At 42.3% G+C, this 16,223-nt stretch overlaps 1 protein-coding gene across 1 annotated transcript in view; it reads left to right on the top strand.

Moving 5' to 3' along the window:
* Positions 1-10,869, top strand: part of mthfd1l (methylenetetrahydrofolate dehydrogenase (NADP+ dependent) 1 like) — a 32,514-nt gene extending 21,645 nt beyond the window's left edge. Inside the window, exons 21-28 of the mRNA XM_070987259.1 lie at positions 440-579; positions 986-1,027; positions 2,459-2,562; positions 2,749-2,926; positions 4,344-4,451; positions 4,601-4,753; positions 10,401-10,508; positions 10,784-10,869. Coding sequence (XP_070843360.1) covers positions 440-579; positions 986-1,027; positions 2,459-2,562; positions 2,749-2,926; positions 4,344-4,451; positions 4,601-4,753; positions 10,401-10,490 — 815 coding nt within the window. The 3' untranslated portion in view covers positions 10,491-10,508; positions 10,784-10,869. The remainder of the gene's footprint in view (positions 1-439; positions 580-985; positions 1,028-2,458; positions 2,563-2,748; positions 2,927-4,343; positions 4,452-4,600; positions 4,754-10,400; positions 10,509-10,783) is intronic.
* Positions 10,870-16,223: the final 5,354 nt, after the last annotated feature.

Below are 16,223 nucleotides of genomic sequence, written 5' to 3' on the forward strand. Positions count from 1 at the left end.
AGGCCGCCATTCCAGGTGGACTATTTGCTTTGTTTGGAACCCGTTCAAGAGGCCTGTGTGTAGGGCCGTCCATATCAGAGGCCCTCTGTCTCTTCCAGAGCCCTCACAGTGAACCCATTTCTCAGGAAAGTGTTACTGTTCCGACAGACTCGCCTCTTATTCCCATGATTCTTTAGAGATGTCTGACTCTGCACACGTGTATCTAAAGTATGTATTTATACAGTTTGGAGAAAATGTATATTAAACATTAAATAAAGACGTAGAGAGGAAACAAATGATGAATGTTGATGGTTGATGCAGCTGTGTTTGGGTGCAGAGAATTGACTTGACAAATCTGAAGTCTTTATCTAAATAGCACAAACAAAAGATGGGAAGGGGGATGAAAAACATTATTGAATCACCATCTGTTGGTATGCTGATCCTTTCTGGTCCCTCACAGTGACAGAAGCTGGTTTTGGAGCGGACATCGGGATGGAGAAGTTCTTCAACATCAAATGTCGGGCTTCAGGGCTGCAGCCAAATGTGGTGGTGCTGGTTGCAACTGTCCGAGCGTTGAAGATGCACGGCGGTGGCCCAAACGTAAGTTACCATAATGCAGTCATCAGAACACCGTAGATGTATGCTGCTGTTCCAAATATGAAGTACACAAAGGGCATTTAAGGGCGAGACGGCATTTCTGAAAGCGCGGGCTGCAGATGTTTGTGCATTCCTCCATGAAAGAAATTTACCTCAATGACCCACAATTAGTTACAATTACAGAAATCTGCTTAGAATTTCATGCATTGGTCTGCATCCCATTCACTGAAAGAGTGACCCAAATTAATAGCAGTCTTTGAAGGCTTTCCCATAGAAACATTAAAAAGAAGAACAAGGCAAGAAAACAGACGTTCTGCATTATAAATTCACTAATGTGTCCAAAAAAGCAAAACTAGATGGAAACTGAAATTGTGATATATGACTGAAGTGTGTGATCATTCATTTTCAGGTGTCAGCAGGCGCACCTCTTCCCAGAGAGTACATTGATGAGGTATGAGCCACATACACACATGCACACATATATACACAAAAATAAGCACAGCCACTGTGACATAAGGACAAACATAAGGGAGACCTGACAAACATGTCAACATTTCTGAGCTGAGCTGGGAGTTTGTGGTTTGAGACGTCACTTCCAATTAAGTTAGAAAGATTAGTTGAGCCAGTTTTATTGCATTTAGTTGTAAAGGTCAGGATGTCTGTAAAGCTAATAAAACTCATTGGCCGATGCAATGCACCAATTATAAAGCAATCATGTCCTCATTAACACTATGTGATTGTGTGCCTGTGTGCTGTGTGAGTGAACTGCCATGGCAGCCATGCTGATGGTACAGCATCCTCTTGGTGTAGCTTTGCGGCTCTTTACACACGAGCAGGATAACAATGACTTGCTGCACACTTACACATTGGTGCAACACTTTTCGCACAGTATTACATAACCACTTTTCAGACCCTTTGTGCTGGTTTGTCCTTTAGGCTGAGTTTAATATGAGCCGGGGAAGGCTTGGGACATGAGCCATCATTTGACACATTTATAGCGATGCAATAAAGGAAGTTTCAGATTGTACTTGATTGATCTGTCTCAGGCCTCGAGCTGTACTCCCATCCCATATGCATAAATTCTTCATCCACTAACACAGTTAAGAGCCCTTATTTGATTAACAGCACAAATAGAGATTTTGAATGTGGTTTCCGGGTATTTAGGCCTTTGCAGCGTGGATTATTCTTGGTGTGTGCTTGCATGTGTGTTGTTCATATCTGGCTAGGATCACTGGTCTTTCAGGCAGGTTCAGCTGAGTAAATAATGAAGCCATATAAGTTAATTGTGAGGCTTGTAATGAGAACCAGAAGTTCTGGGGATAACAGAGTCAGGGAAATTAATTTATAGGACCTGTACGGCCTCACTGCTCTGAGCCTGGGGCTACACACACACACACACACACTCACACTCACACTCACACATACACACAGTGCAAGATTGGATTACTGCGGTCAAACTTGCAGTTGCTGCACAAGATGCTGCTAGCGTTTTTGGGAGTAACTGGACTGCATACACTGTGAGAATGATAAATGAAATACCACACACAGTAGGATACTACCACTATTATTCTATGAGGGTTTTTCCATTGTAGGGGAGGTATCCGAATCAGGCCACAAGCAGGTGTGAGTGTTTTATCGACCGCACATCTGAAAGTACAACAGAAACACAGGAGTGAAACTAAACTCCAAACCACAGAGAGATTCAGATAGAAGCTACAAAAGTACACAGAGACTTGACAGAGGACAGAGGCTTTTCTTTAAGACTACTGCCAGTAGTTGTTGACACTAAAGAATGTCAGGTTTGCAGTTAGCACTTTCAGTTTCAGTTGAACCTCAGTGACACATGTTTGACCTTTGTTTCTTCTCTCTTTTTGTCCTCTAGAATCTGAGTCTGGTTGCAGGTGGTTGCCGTAGCAATCTGAGGAAGCAGATCCAAATAGCACACCTGTTTGGAGTACCGGTTGTGGTGGCACTCAATGTCTTCAAGTAAGATGCATGCAGACACACACGTCCACAAACGCACTACAGTAAATTAATAGACTCGACAGTAGTAATGGCATAATCCATACAGTCCTGTGCACAAAAATAAATTTTTGTTTCATTTTGTCTCTAAATATGTAGTTTATCATCATGGCCACGAAGCACTGCTAACAATGTTTCCCATGGCTTTAGGACAGACACCCAGGCAGAGATTGACCTTGTGTGTCAGCTAGCAAAAGAGTGCGGAGCATCTAACGCTGTGCCGTGTCACCACTGGGCGCAGGGAGGGCGTGGCTCCCTCGAGCTGGCCCAAGCTGTGAATGAGGCTGCCAGCAGACCCAGCAACTTCCAGTTCCTTTACAACATCGAGGTGAGAGCCGATGGAGTGAAGTAACAATAAGCAAAACGTATTTTTGAATCTTTGTCCTGAAAGACGTGTCAGTCGTTCTCATGCCTTTGTTTTCTTGCTGTGTGATGGGCTGTTGTCATTATCCTTGATCCTACTTTCTCAGCATTGGGTGCTTTCTGTTTGCAATAAATTAGTTTTTTTTTTTTGGGAGCTCAGCCAGAGAATGTGGAATTAAAAACGATCAGCTGGTTTGAGTTAGTGAGTTTAGGAAGTTGTGACTTACATTAACTGATTCTGTTATATTGATGTGTGTGTTTGTGAGTGTGTGTTTACTGTATGCATGTGCCTGCATACCAACAGTCCAACATCAGGAGTGCAACAGGTCCTTTGCTAATTTAACTAATCTAATTTTTAAGTCTATAGAATAAAGTATAGTTAAATAAGTAAATTGGAAGTCCAGGATTCAGTCTTCACATTATTCCAAGTTTACAGTGACAGCTAGGTGGAGAAGGGGTTAGGATGACAGTCAGTGAGCAGTGGAGCTTGGAGGATGCGTGGTGGACAGGAGAGGCCTGAGTTCAGGGAGCAGAGACCAAGTCTGTCTGAAGAGAACGAGCCAGCAGGGCATGTGGTAGACAGCATCAGACCAGCAGATTGGATTTAGGATGCACAGAATTTCAGGGGATGTTATGTTGGCGCGCCCAACATCTTTCAGGAAGAAGGGAAAGGGTTAAGTTAGCAGCATCCATGTGAAGAATGGCCACTATCAAAAACATGTCATGCTAAGAGGCCTTATGACCTTGATGATGTGCTCAATTAGCTAATTTGAACTGTCTACCAGACCTTATGTGGCCAGTTGTTCTGAGACAACTGGTTAGAATTACTAGGTCTCTATCAGAAGAAAATCAAAATCAAATCATTTTTAATTAGCAAGTGTCCCTGAACATATGTAGTTTAAGTTTGAGTCCAAAACAGTGTATGTTACATGTGATGATCCATGTTATTTTCCATGTAAACAAGCACAACAACATTAGGGAGGCACATGCTGGTGGCAGTTGTTCTTCACTTTACCAGTCCCCAACTGATAGCATGTGTTCTTCTGTGGTTCTATAACTGCCTTTGTGGCAGGAAATCAGGAGTTTCAGGTATGGAGTCATGGCAGTTGTGAATATTTTTTGCAGTCCTGTTGACACCATGGTGCAACACATCCTGTGTGTACGAATGTCATGAAGTAGTGATGGTGTGTTTTCCACTGCAAGGGAAGCAGAGGATGCATGTATGAGTCAATGAAAGTCAAACATGTTAAATGATTTAATTCACTCTTCTACATCCTGACGTCACACGGATGTGTATTCGCTAAATCTAATTTCCTCGGTTCTTCCCCTTGAATGGAGCACTCATGGGTTTCCACCTGTCTTTGTCTCTGTCTTTCCCATAGATGCCGATTGTGGAGAAGATCAGAACAATCGCCCAGAAAGTGTATGGAGCTGATGACATTGAGCTGTCTCCAGAGGCCAAGGCCAAGATAGATTACTACAATCAACAGGTGAGATCACTGCTGCTGCAATAACAACTGACCCACACACTCATGCAGCTCATCTCCTCTCTGTCTTTCTCAGAATCTCACTGTGTGTCTTATTTCCACACACATGCATACACACACACACGCTAACCAGTCTCTTCTCCTGTAACCAGGGTTTCGGTTCATTGCCCATCTGCATGGCCAAGACTCACTTGTCCCTGTCACACATGCCTGACAAGAAGGGTGCACCCACTGGGTTTGTTTTGCCAATCAGAGATGTTCGTGCTAGCGTTGGGGCTGGCTTCATCTACCCGCTTGTGGGAACGGTACGTACCTTTAGTCCAAAATTGATCTTGCGCACACAGTCACTCAGCTTTTTGATAGTGATTGGATCTACAAATCTGCATAGATATCATAACTGTGTGTCTAATGTGTTTGTGCTGTCACTGTCAGAATGAAAGCTGTAGACTACATATAATGAATGCTACATACTGCTCAGTGTAATAGATTGAACCAGGACTGCCTTCGTATGGAGCTGAGGTTCTATGTTTGTGGACACTAACACAAGAGTTCACAAGGCAGAAATAACCTGTAGAACAGGGGCCAGACACTCTGAGGGCCAGACTTTCACTGTCTGGCTGCAGCTTTACTGTTTTGATTCACGCTCACTGCTCTCAGTGTTGTTTTCAGCTGCAGCAGGCAGAAAAAACTCTGAAAACCCACAGTACACCACCTGCTCAGCACCAAGCATCAGACAGACACATTTAGCAAGTAGCTGGTGGACAATGCAGAGCATTTAGGAGCTAAAGAGCCTCTTTTCCTCAGGAGTTGGTAGAGATCAGCTGGTTTCTGCTGCTGGCCAAAAAAGGCAGTTGATATAGGTTTAGAAGTCAAATCTGGACCATGTTAGGCTTCACCCTGAGGGGTTAATTACCAAGTGTTTTAGCTTAGGGTATACTAGGATATGTATTGAAAGCCCAATCTATTGACCACAAACTCTGTGACATGTTGATGTTGTGGTTTGTTACCGATTTTCCTTTTTCAATTCAAGCATTTCTAGCATTCCCACATTGGATCATTGGTCCTTGCAGGTGCTGTATCCATTTCTCCTCCTCCTCATCCTCCTTCCTTCCCCTTTGTTCCTGAATGAAGTTTATATTTGGGTCCTGTCCCTTCTTCTCCTGACAGCCATGTTACTGAGCTGGTTAGCGCTGAGCTGGGCTGGCTGGAGCCTCTTGGCTGATGATAGGCCGGGCAGGAAGGAAGCGGCTTCCTGAGCATTTTGCCTCCTGCTGTTTCACCAGCGTACCCTGGGGGCCGGGCTTTGATAGGCCGAGGCAGAGGTGTCAAACACCGGGCATGCTGGGAAGCCATGGCAGCGTCATGGTGCGGCGTCTGTCCAGTCTCCCAACCTCGCCTTTGATCTGCCGCGGCCCGCAGAGCTAGTGGCACTTGACAACCTTTGAACTGTGACTCCTAACCCAAAGGAAGTCTCCAAAATGTCTTTTGAACTCGTTGGCCAGACTGATCCATAGACTCTGGACATAGAACCCCAGAATCATATATCTGATGTTTAGAGAGGCCGTGGGGGAAAATGCGTTGGGTGAGGTGCACATATATGTATGTTTCATATTTTAATATTCAATGAAATCTGGCGAAACATCCACAAACCCTCAGGTCACACTTGTCTTAGGTCGCACCAACACAACTCTGGAGGCGGTGAGGGCGTGAGTGTGAGGGGAGGAGGGGGGGTTGGGGGTTAAGGGTCTTTACAGGGTGAAAAATCAGGAAGGGGCTGATGTCATTCTTCAGATATGTGAGGGAGGGGTCGCAAGCAGAACAATAGATCTCTGTAGAGTTCATATCCCGTTAGAGCTGCCTCCACTGCACCATTAAGCCCAAAGCAGTTCAGATTTATAGAAAGCTCCCTCCTCGGCTGGATATTCCACACGGTCCTAACTGGTTAATGTTTAACAAGTTGAAGATTGGATAAAGGACTGTGATTACATCTATGAAAAGGAGCACACAAGATCAAAGTGGACTTTAATTTATTTTGGCTGACATTGCTCATGTAAATGACCCAAAGGCCAACGGGTTCAGTAAATCCAGCCATGTTTTTATCCTTATCCTTATCCAGCTGTAGTTTCCCTTCAGTTACAGTAAAAGTGATGCGCAAGTAGATTAATGAGTGATGCAGCAGAACAATACAATACACAGTTTTGAAGATCCGTCCCTGTGCCTCATCCCAGGAATCCACTCTGGTTGTTTCAGTATATTTTTCTCTAATATGTGGATGCTGAACATTTCTTTAGTCGCACTTAAGCAGACTAGACTGATGTTTACAACTCGTCACTGTGAAGTTCAAAGTGCTCCCTAAGGGGAAGTAATGCACTCTTATAGGTCAGAGTTCAAACTAGAACCGATTATAATCTTCTATCTCATCAATGTAACTCCACTCCACCAGTCACTGGGCCATTTTAGCCATTGATTTGATCATGTCAGAGCCAAGAATGCAACTTCATCAAATGAGCATGCAGCCCGACATGAAGAGCAGCCATTTGGCTTTTAATTGAATATTTCATGTCACATTTATTCAATAATTTCAACGTTTTCTTCCCTCTAATGCTCCATTAATCTTAAATGTCACAAGAGTTTCCTTTTCAATTAAATTTCATAATCTTCTCAATCCTCTTCTGAGGAACTGTGCTGTTGTTGACCGAGACTCTTCTCCGGAATCAGTGGGGGGTAGAAATCCATCTACATTGTCTCCTCCAGGGTTTTCCCCGACAAAGACACATTGTGTGTGGGCATAATAGAGGGACTTATTTGGCCGAGTGGAGTTTCCAACTTTAGCCACGGAGTGTTGTGTGTTTTTGCGAGTGCCAACTTGTTCTCAGGCTGGAGAGAGCAGGACCGGCAGAACAGTGCAGTCTTTGTTGCTTTCAAAACCTTGACAGTTTATCTGCACATTTTAGCATCTTTAGAAATGTAAATGTACAGCCTGATACTTTATACCAAGAAGCTGAGAGGCAAAATAGGTCGCTTTGCAAATCGAAGCTCTTTTTTTGAGTGGGTTTAGAAGTTTTGAGTTGTATCTTCCTGTGATCTGAGAGTTAAAGTCCACATCAGTTTAATTTTAGCAAGAAAGTGAAACTGTCGGGTCTTGGTGAGGCGTGATGGGAGATTTTAATCATTGCTTTTCTACTTTGTTATTTAGGATGGTAAGACAGTTGTGTTTTTATTCTTTCTGACCACATTCTCTGGTAATTATAGCTAATTTCTGTCAATGTCGGTCCCTTTTAGAGGTGCTTGCCTCTTTATAATTACAATATGTAACAGAAACACAGCGTGTACAGTCGACATTAGTCTGCATCTTGTCTTATTGGACGTTTGTAAAGTGATGGGAGTGGGTGCAGACATAGTATAATGTATAATAGTTGAGTGTGAACCAAAATACTTTGAGGCATAGCTTCTTATTCTTATTTCAGTCAGGAGTGATATATTTCAAGTGTGGAACAATATCTGTTGAGTTTAAGAACAGAGGTGGACTGTGCAGAAAGGACCCCATAGATGTGAAGCATCTTCATTAAATGTACATGAAGGACAGGGCGGGACACCCCTCACATCAAGACATGTGTGGTGGTGGAGTAAAGCCAGCAGGTGGATGACGGAAAATTTACCCCTTAGGGAATAAAGACAAAAAAAGAAAAATGTTTCATATTGAACTTTCGCCAAAGCCTTGTATAAGAAAAACTATTATTACTCAATGTTGATAATAACCAGGGCTGCAATGATTTGTCAATTAATCAATGAGTTGACCAGGAGAAAATTGTATTTTGAAAATGGATTATTCTTTAAAGTCATTTTTCATGGAAAATTGTGACAGTTCCAGCTTTGAAATGTATTTATTTGCTGCTTTTCCTGCTAAGCAATTTTCACTATTTTCTAATATTTTACAGGCTGGATGATTAAGTGATTGATGCATCGTGCTTCAGCTGTGAGTCACTTAACATCGTCTGTGGGAAACACGAAGGTGAATCCCACTTAGCCATTTGTTCGTGACCTCATACAATAATGTCCAAACATTGTGATGTCACAACTAAAAAAAAAACCTAATGAACGAAGTAACCCCTCTCTGCCGTCACTCTGAGTCATCTGTGGTTAAAACCTTATCGATGGACGCGGTCAGAACAGTGTCATGTGACAGGAGTCACTGTTGACATCAGACCCGCCAACAATGAGAGGGAGCAGTTAGCATCTGCTCCATCAGATTGTGTAAGCATGTATTCCTCATTTTTGTCCGTGTACTCGCAGAGCTGCGTTTCCTCAGACAGGAAATTGGCTGGTCACTTCCCTCTGTCTCATTTCCACTAATGGGCTCATAAACTGGCCCTGGGTTAGAAGGGGGGGGAGGCATGCGAAGAATGTCGCTCCCTAATGAGCGAGATAATTAACTTCTCAGCTCGGACGGGATGATGTGAGTGGATTTGTGAAGAGGAAAAGTGTTTTATGAGTCAGACAGTTGCCTTGGATTTAATATAGTGTGCAAACCAGCTCCTTCTTTTTATTTGTCAACAAACAGACTCTGGAGTTACGCATTTATTGACTCGATTCAGATCACCACATAGTGCACACTGTTAATATCTGGTCTTGTTGACTGTATGCGATCACACACACAGTTAGTACAGTTAGTCCTGTGTGGACAGAACCAAAGTCTTTCCAGTCTCTCAACATTTTAACTCAACGCTTAGTGATAGTAAGTAAGGAAGCTGTTGTATATGAAATAAATTATTGATGACCTAACCCTGAGCGTTAATACCCAAACCCCCAGAATAAGGTCCTCGTAAGTGCTTTATAATGACTAAAAAAGAATCAATCTGCTACTATTGTGCACACTAATAAAAACTGGTTAAGGGTGAATATGTGTGTGTGGATCTCAGATAAACTCTTTATACTTTTCAGCTGTTCCGTCCTTCAGATAAAAAACAGCTTCTTTTAGCTACTTCAGCTCAACGTGATGATTAGAAATCCAGGAGTTTCTTCACACCCCCTTCTTCGAGCTAGAATCTTGATCCATCTGAACCGTAGACAGAATTACCGCCATGACTTTGTATATAGCCTCTTAACTTTGCCCCTCTCTGTCAGGTAGCCTATTGTTATCTGTATTTTGACGACAGTGAGAACAAACCAACCGCTGTCTGTTCTTCAACTCATCACTGCTAAAGTGGAGGTTGTCAACACATTGATCACCTGTCTGCCTGCTCTGAGTCAAATGAGTCTGGATTATAGTCATTGAACATGTAGGGGGTTGATCTTATTCGAACTCATTTATGCAAGGTCCGATACCGACTCTTTGTGGATTGTCTTTTGGTTTGGAGCAGCTGTGTTGTGGCAAAGGCTTTAATATGAGGTTTTAGTTATCTAGATTGTAATCTTTACCTTTTTATCTGGTTCTGTTCTAGCATTTTTATGAGACTCCTGTCTAAAAACGGACAAATAATATGAACTAGCTGCTAATGGTTGTTCCTCGGTGAGCTCTGTTCATTTAGCGATACTGAAATGTTTCTAATGTATCAGCTGGACCTTTTGCTTACATTGTAAATGTCAGTGTAGACGCACTGTCTCACGCACTGCTTGTGTATTTATTACAGTCTACACATCTGATCACCTCGGTCTTGACAGCTAAACGTCTAGGCATTTAGACTGAAAGGTCATAAGTGAATATATAAGCAGCACAGGGTGAGGCAGGTTTTTTTCCCCACTTTGTTCAAATACCAGTCCCAGTGCAGTCCAGGAGACTGTAGCAGCATTTTGAATTGGACCCAACACCCTGAAACAATACCTACATTAAAAACATGAAACAAGTTGAGACTGAAAAGGAGTACTGTCTAATTTTAACTTTTTTTTTTTCTTTAATATTCTCTTACACTGCCTGCCAGTGAAGTTCCTCTGCTTTTGTTGTGTTTCCCTCAGATGAGCACCATGCCTGGTCTGCCAACCCGACCCTGTTTCTACGACATTGACCTTGACCCGATCACAGAGGAGATCACTGGGCTCTTCTGAGCATGCTCCTCTTGAAAGGTACGAAATAGGGTATTCTCTTGTACACAGCGACATGAAGTATTCCATAAAATATACCATAGCAGTCATCAGAAAGAGCATTCATTGTATTGTTATAAGCCGTTTACAAGCCCTCGTTGTCTATATAACCTCTTTCATGAGACTTTATTTCCTCCCTGGAGTTTTTCTTTACGACCTCATTCACTCAGTGCCAAGGCTCCAGTCTGTGAGGCCACGCTCTCACTTACACACACACTTAAAATCATCATCCTGTTACTTCCCTGCTCTGTTCCCAGGATCCCTCAGCTCCACGCGTGCACCATCAGACCCATCCATCTCCTCCACCTTTGAGAGGAAACGATGTCTTACTCCTCACAGCCTCTCAGACTGCCCCCACATCACAGTTACATGTTCACGGAGCATTAGCCTTATGCCGTGTTTGCACATCTGTGTGATATGCCAAAGATGACCGACTGCATCCATATCATGTTCACTGTATCTGCTGTGTCTGTATGCTTTCGACCTCTGTGTACGATGTATGTGTATGGAGTCAATTTTTGTTGTAATTTCCTTTTTTTTTTTTTTACTTAATTTTTTTTTCATAGACTTCTAATTCCCCCTTTTTGTGCGCGTGTGTGTGTTTGTGGAAAAAAAAGTAAATCAAATGTCTTATAACGGTGCCACATTTTTTTAATACATGTCTTAAGCTATTTAAGTGAAATGGGCACAGCTTGTGTATTTATTAACTAAACTGCTGTTGTATGCACAAAAAGCCATTACGCTGTCCATGTAAGCTCTGGTGTCCTGACCTGCTGGATGCTGCTGAATGTGAAAAGTGAAAAGTTTTCAAGTATTACATTTTATGTGCAGAGAAATTAATTGTGGTGGTGAGCCCTCCAAATCCTGATGGATGTCAACGTCAGTTTAGTTACTTTAACGGCTTAAACAATCGCCATGGAATATGTGGCATCTGCTGGAGGGTATTGCTTTTTTCATTAGCATTTACAGTTATTGTTGGATGTTAGTGAGGTGGTCTTAATTTCAGACGAGGTGTCCCACCTCCACTACAGAACCACGTCTCTCTACCTTTCTCTCTTCAGTGTCAGCTGATGTGTCTCGATGGGATGATTTAGCTGTTGCTAACGTTTTATTGTCCAAAGTCTAACCTTTATACAAGCAGAACTAACACATATTTGCTCTGACAAAAAGGTATTGTCCGCATTGACGACAGCCTTTTGAAATAAACCTTTTATTTACTCCAAAACTGTGTGTTTGTGTTTTCACACCCAGCAGTCGACTTGTGGCTCAGCCCATCTGTTGTTTGGACACATGCGCTCTCTTCCTGTTGTCTCCTCGTTTTCCACGAAGATGCTTCGCTGCAGACCTATTTTTGTTCCAGAAAACTTCCTCTTTCTCTCTTACTCCACCTGCACATCATAACTTTAAATTTTTCATGGTTTTCCTCTGTTTTTCTGTGCAGCTTCAGTCCCACAGGGGGTGGTCCCTGTGCTGGAAGTGTGCCTGAAAGCCAATGTTTTGGGCCCTCAGCAGCACCCCAGGGTGCAGCATCTGTCATTATGAGGTGTTTGGGTTTGCAAGATGGAGCCAACATACTGTACATGTGTGCACATGTGTGTGCCTATCATAGCTTGCATTCCACACCTGCTAAGTCTGTTATTCTCTGTGTTCACCAGGCAGGATCTGGCACTTAAACTACAGTCAAAGCTGCAGGAATGCTCTCATTTATACAGGACTGCTCCAACGGCATATTTAGTGTGTGTGTGTGTGTGTGTGTGTGTGTGTGTGTGTGTGTGTGTGTGTGTGTGTGTGTGTGTGTGTGTGTGTGTGTGTGTGTGTGTGTGTGTGTGTGTGTGTGTGTGTGTGTGTGTGTGTGTGTGTGTGTGTGTCACCGAACCCTCTTGTTTCGAGCTGATGACAGATTTGAAGACATGGTGTTGATGAGGAAGGGCCTTCGTCATTGCTTTGTAACGCACTGGAAAATCCCTGCGTTGTCAAGTTAAGAGCCGTTTACGCTGAGCTTCTGACTCGATCTGCTGAAGAGTCCAGTTGTTTAAGCTCTTGTCTTTTAGCATTCGTATTTATTACACTGGCTAATTTCAGTACCAAGGACAGGTCCTCTTCAGTGTTGGTGTCAGTGTGATTCAAGGATTGCTGGGAAATGGTTCAGATGATCCAAGGCTGGATTACCAACTGGGCAAAGCAGGCAACTGGTCCTGAACCTCAGACCTCCAGAGGCCCCAAAAGTCTCACATTCACTGTGCCAGTTTCCTTTTTTGATTTGACTACTTGGAAATTTGTCATTTTACACATCTTGAATACAACATCAGCTGGATTAATGTATGACAACCAGCTCTCAGTTATTTTGATTCACAGCCTGTGTTGTCTGGTCACGTCTGGTTTACATCACATGTCACAAGCTCCTTAATTCGCCGCTTGTAACAAAGTGTCTGGGCGAGCCCTCGCTCGGTGCCCACGCCAGACATCAACCCTCAGGGCCGCATTCTTCAACTCACCCTGCCTCTGTCTGAAAAACACGACACTTCCCACCGTTTCACCGTTGCATTTGGGAAAAAAGTATGCGGTCAGTGTATCAACTGGAAGTCCTGCTGGAATGTCTCAAAGTTTTCATTATCTATATGCATACTTGCAGGCTGTAGCCACTGTAGTATCAGTTCTTGTACCAAAAAGTTGGACATTCTTACAGTTTTACTGCCAGCCAATGCAGCCAAGTGTCTCATAGTTCAAATCTCTCTATCATTGTCTCACATTTAAGCAGAATGATGATCTTTTGTGAGCAAGTATACCCTGGTCTGTATTTTAATGTCCACAGAAAACAATAGGCTGGTTGTACTTGGACAAAGTCCTGGAGTGGATTCCCATTTCCCCTCAGAACATGACAGCAGTGTGAAAAAGAGTGTTTGTGAATGTTTCTGACGCCTTCCTCCTGTAAAGTGTGTGTGTGTGTGTGTGTGTGTGTGTGTGTGTGTGTGTGTGTGTGTGTGTGTGTGTGTGTGTGTGTGTGTGTGTGTGTGTGCGTGTGTGTGTTAGCATGCTTTGGGCCTTTAATGTGCCCTGACATTACTGTTTTATTGAGCGGAGACCATGACATATCCGGTAAGGCTTTCACTTTAATGAGATCCTCCTTCCCCCATGAAGCTCCACTCTTCCATCCCCCCTCCTCTTTCAGATGACATCAGCATTTCTGCTGATAGGCCTGCCATGTTGAAGGTCATTGACTAACACGTCTACCTACACACACTGTACATTTTGTACCACTTTAATGACATTTTTCTGTCTTGGTTTACTGTTTGAAATTATTCTGTAATTTTACAAGTGTGGCCTCTCAAAATTCTCACAGAAAAGTTCACAGAAATGTGGTTGTCATCTTCATAAATGTGCAATTTCTTGCACATTTCACCTGTTTTAGGATATCAGGTGAAAAATAAAACCGTAAGAAATGTATTTTCAAGAACCCTTTTGCAAAACATGCACCTAAAGCACTTACATTTTTACAAAATTAAATATTTTTAAAACATCTGTGGTACCCGGACACAATAACAGGACCATAAAGTCATGAGATAGGACAAGAGTTGAGTAGTCCACATCTTAAAGATTTCTAAATAAGAGTCTTAGTAAACAAACATAGGACTTAAATCTTCATATCAGTCTGCAGGAGCTGGATAGCAGCTCTCTGTAGGATTCACCTGGTCTGTAATGCTGATGGTGTGAAACCACATGGAAATGCAGCCCACCCACTGACAAACCAGGGAGCTGCTGTTTATTTCCTGGCTCTGAGAACTGCATATATAAATATCAGTGGACCGACTATTACATTAAAAAGGTAACTCGTGAAAAAATGCTGAACAGAGAGCTCTTCATATTAAGTGAATATTGACTATGTGCGTCAGACATTCCAATATGCTCATCATGTGTCTGTGGTTATTTGACATGATGATGTTAACTTTTATCAAATTACATCTATGCTTATCTTGTAAACACTGTGGTTAAAGGAGCTTTAATGCCACAGAAGCTGGTTTGCAGCCAACAGGCTGACACAGGTACTGAATTAAAAAGTAATTTGACTGCAACTTTACTCCAGACAGGTTTACATCACCAGCTTCTTTCTGTGGCAAGTCTATTATTTGAACTACAATAATGCAGGAGAATAGGATAAAAGTATATAAATTATACTTGTAAATTAGTATAAAGTATGCTTGAAAAAAGCTGTTTAGTTCAGAACTCTAAAAGACTACTCCACCGATTTCGCACTGCACTCCTGTAACATTGTCAGACACGATTAAAATTAAATTAAATTAAATTAAATTAAATTAAATTAAATTAAATTAAATTAAATTAAATTAAATTAAATTAATATTCCGTGTTAAAACCCACCGCCTACATTTCCCACAATGCAACGCGACCGCCGCCAGTTTGGTCGAAGATTATTTACGCTAGCAGCGGCTAAAGTAGCTTCCAACCGTTAGCTACAAGCAAAGAGGAGGAGCGGAGGCTAAGCTCACAAGCTAACGTCTTTCTAACTGCTCAACACCAGGTTTATCTCATTTTCAAACACTTTTAATTCATAGACTTAATTATGAAAAGTGTTTCTCAACCAGACCAGCTAATATTGTGTTATCTATGTGTTTTTATTGTTCTGGGTTTTCCCTGGTCAAAATTTGAAATTTGAGAATTTGTTTGTCAGTAGCTAGCTAGCTAGGCATCTCTCTGGAGTGAAGTAAAAGTCAAGTCAGTCCAAGTCATTTTATCAGGTATTTACCTGCCTTAATTTTACACCAACAGTGGCTCAAATGACTGTGTATAATGTGTAAGTGGCCTTAAAAATGAATGAATGCTGCTTGACATCTGACTCTAGTAGTTCAAGTCCACAGCTTTGCTCCCTTTAAAGAACACTGAAAATATTGCTTCTCCAGATTTTTGTCATCTGCTCAAATTGCTGATACATTTTGCCCCAAAAGGATCAATAAAATGTCCTTCATGGTTACTTTCAGGTCAGGTTGCTGCTGTGAACTCTTTGCTCGCACTTTGACAGGTCATAAACCTCCAAGATTTTACATTTCATCTGTGTGTTTCTCTCACAGTGTTTGTTTGTGTTGTTTATCTCTGTGTTTGGGTTTTGGTTTGGTTTAGCAGCGGGACCCTCACTCCAGGCCTGTGTGAACTTGGCCTTTAGCACTCCTGCTATAATTTGTGAAAATTCCAAACAAAATGCCACATGGCTCAACGTGCAATTAACATTTAAACCTCCACAGCTTCTCCCCATGAGCGAGGAAGAGATGCTGCACCCTCACACACGGCACAAGACACCGCTGTAATTACATACACCAACAAGCATAATGTGTGCACTGTGTAGGCTGTGTGTGTGTGTGTGTGTGTGTGGGTGTCAGAGATTAGATTAGAGAGTCAAAGTTATATTCTAATTTCATTTTGGAGTAAACTTCTCATTTTCTAGGCCAGTTGGAGCAACTTCAAGTAAGAGATACCATCTCCAGCGTCAGTGTACGAATTGGGAAATACGTAGATAAACTAAGAAGCTGCAGGCCTGTTGTGTTTATTTCAGTGTTTTTATATGAGCCACAAGAAGAATATCTCTCCATGGTTAATGCCAATGAGTATGTGTCAAAGATGATGCTACTTGACCTTGTTTACCACAGGAGAAAGATAGAGAGAGAGAGAGAGATAGCAGCAGTTATGGAA

The sequence above is a fragment of the Chaetodon trifascialis genome, chromosome 19, assembly GCF_039877785.1.
Source record: "Chaetodon trifascialis isolate fChaTrf1 chromosome 19, fChaTrf1.hap1, whole genome shotgun sequence".
NCBI classification, from domain to species: domain Eukaryota; kingdom Metazoa; phylum Chordata; class Actinopteri; order Chaetodontiformes; family Chaetodontidae; genus Chaetodon; species Chaetodon trifascialis.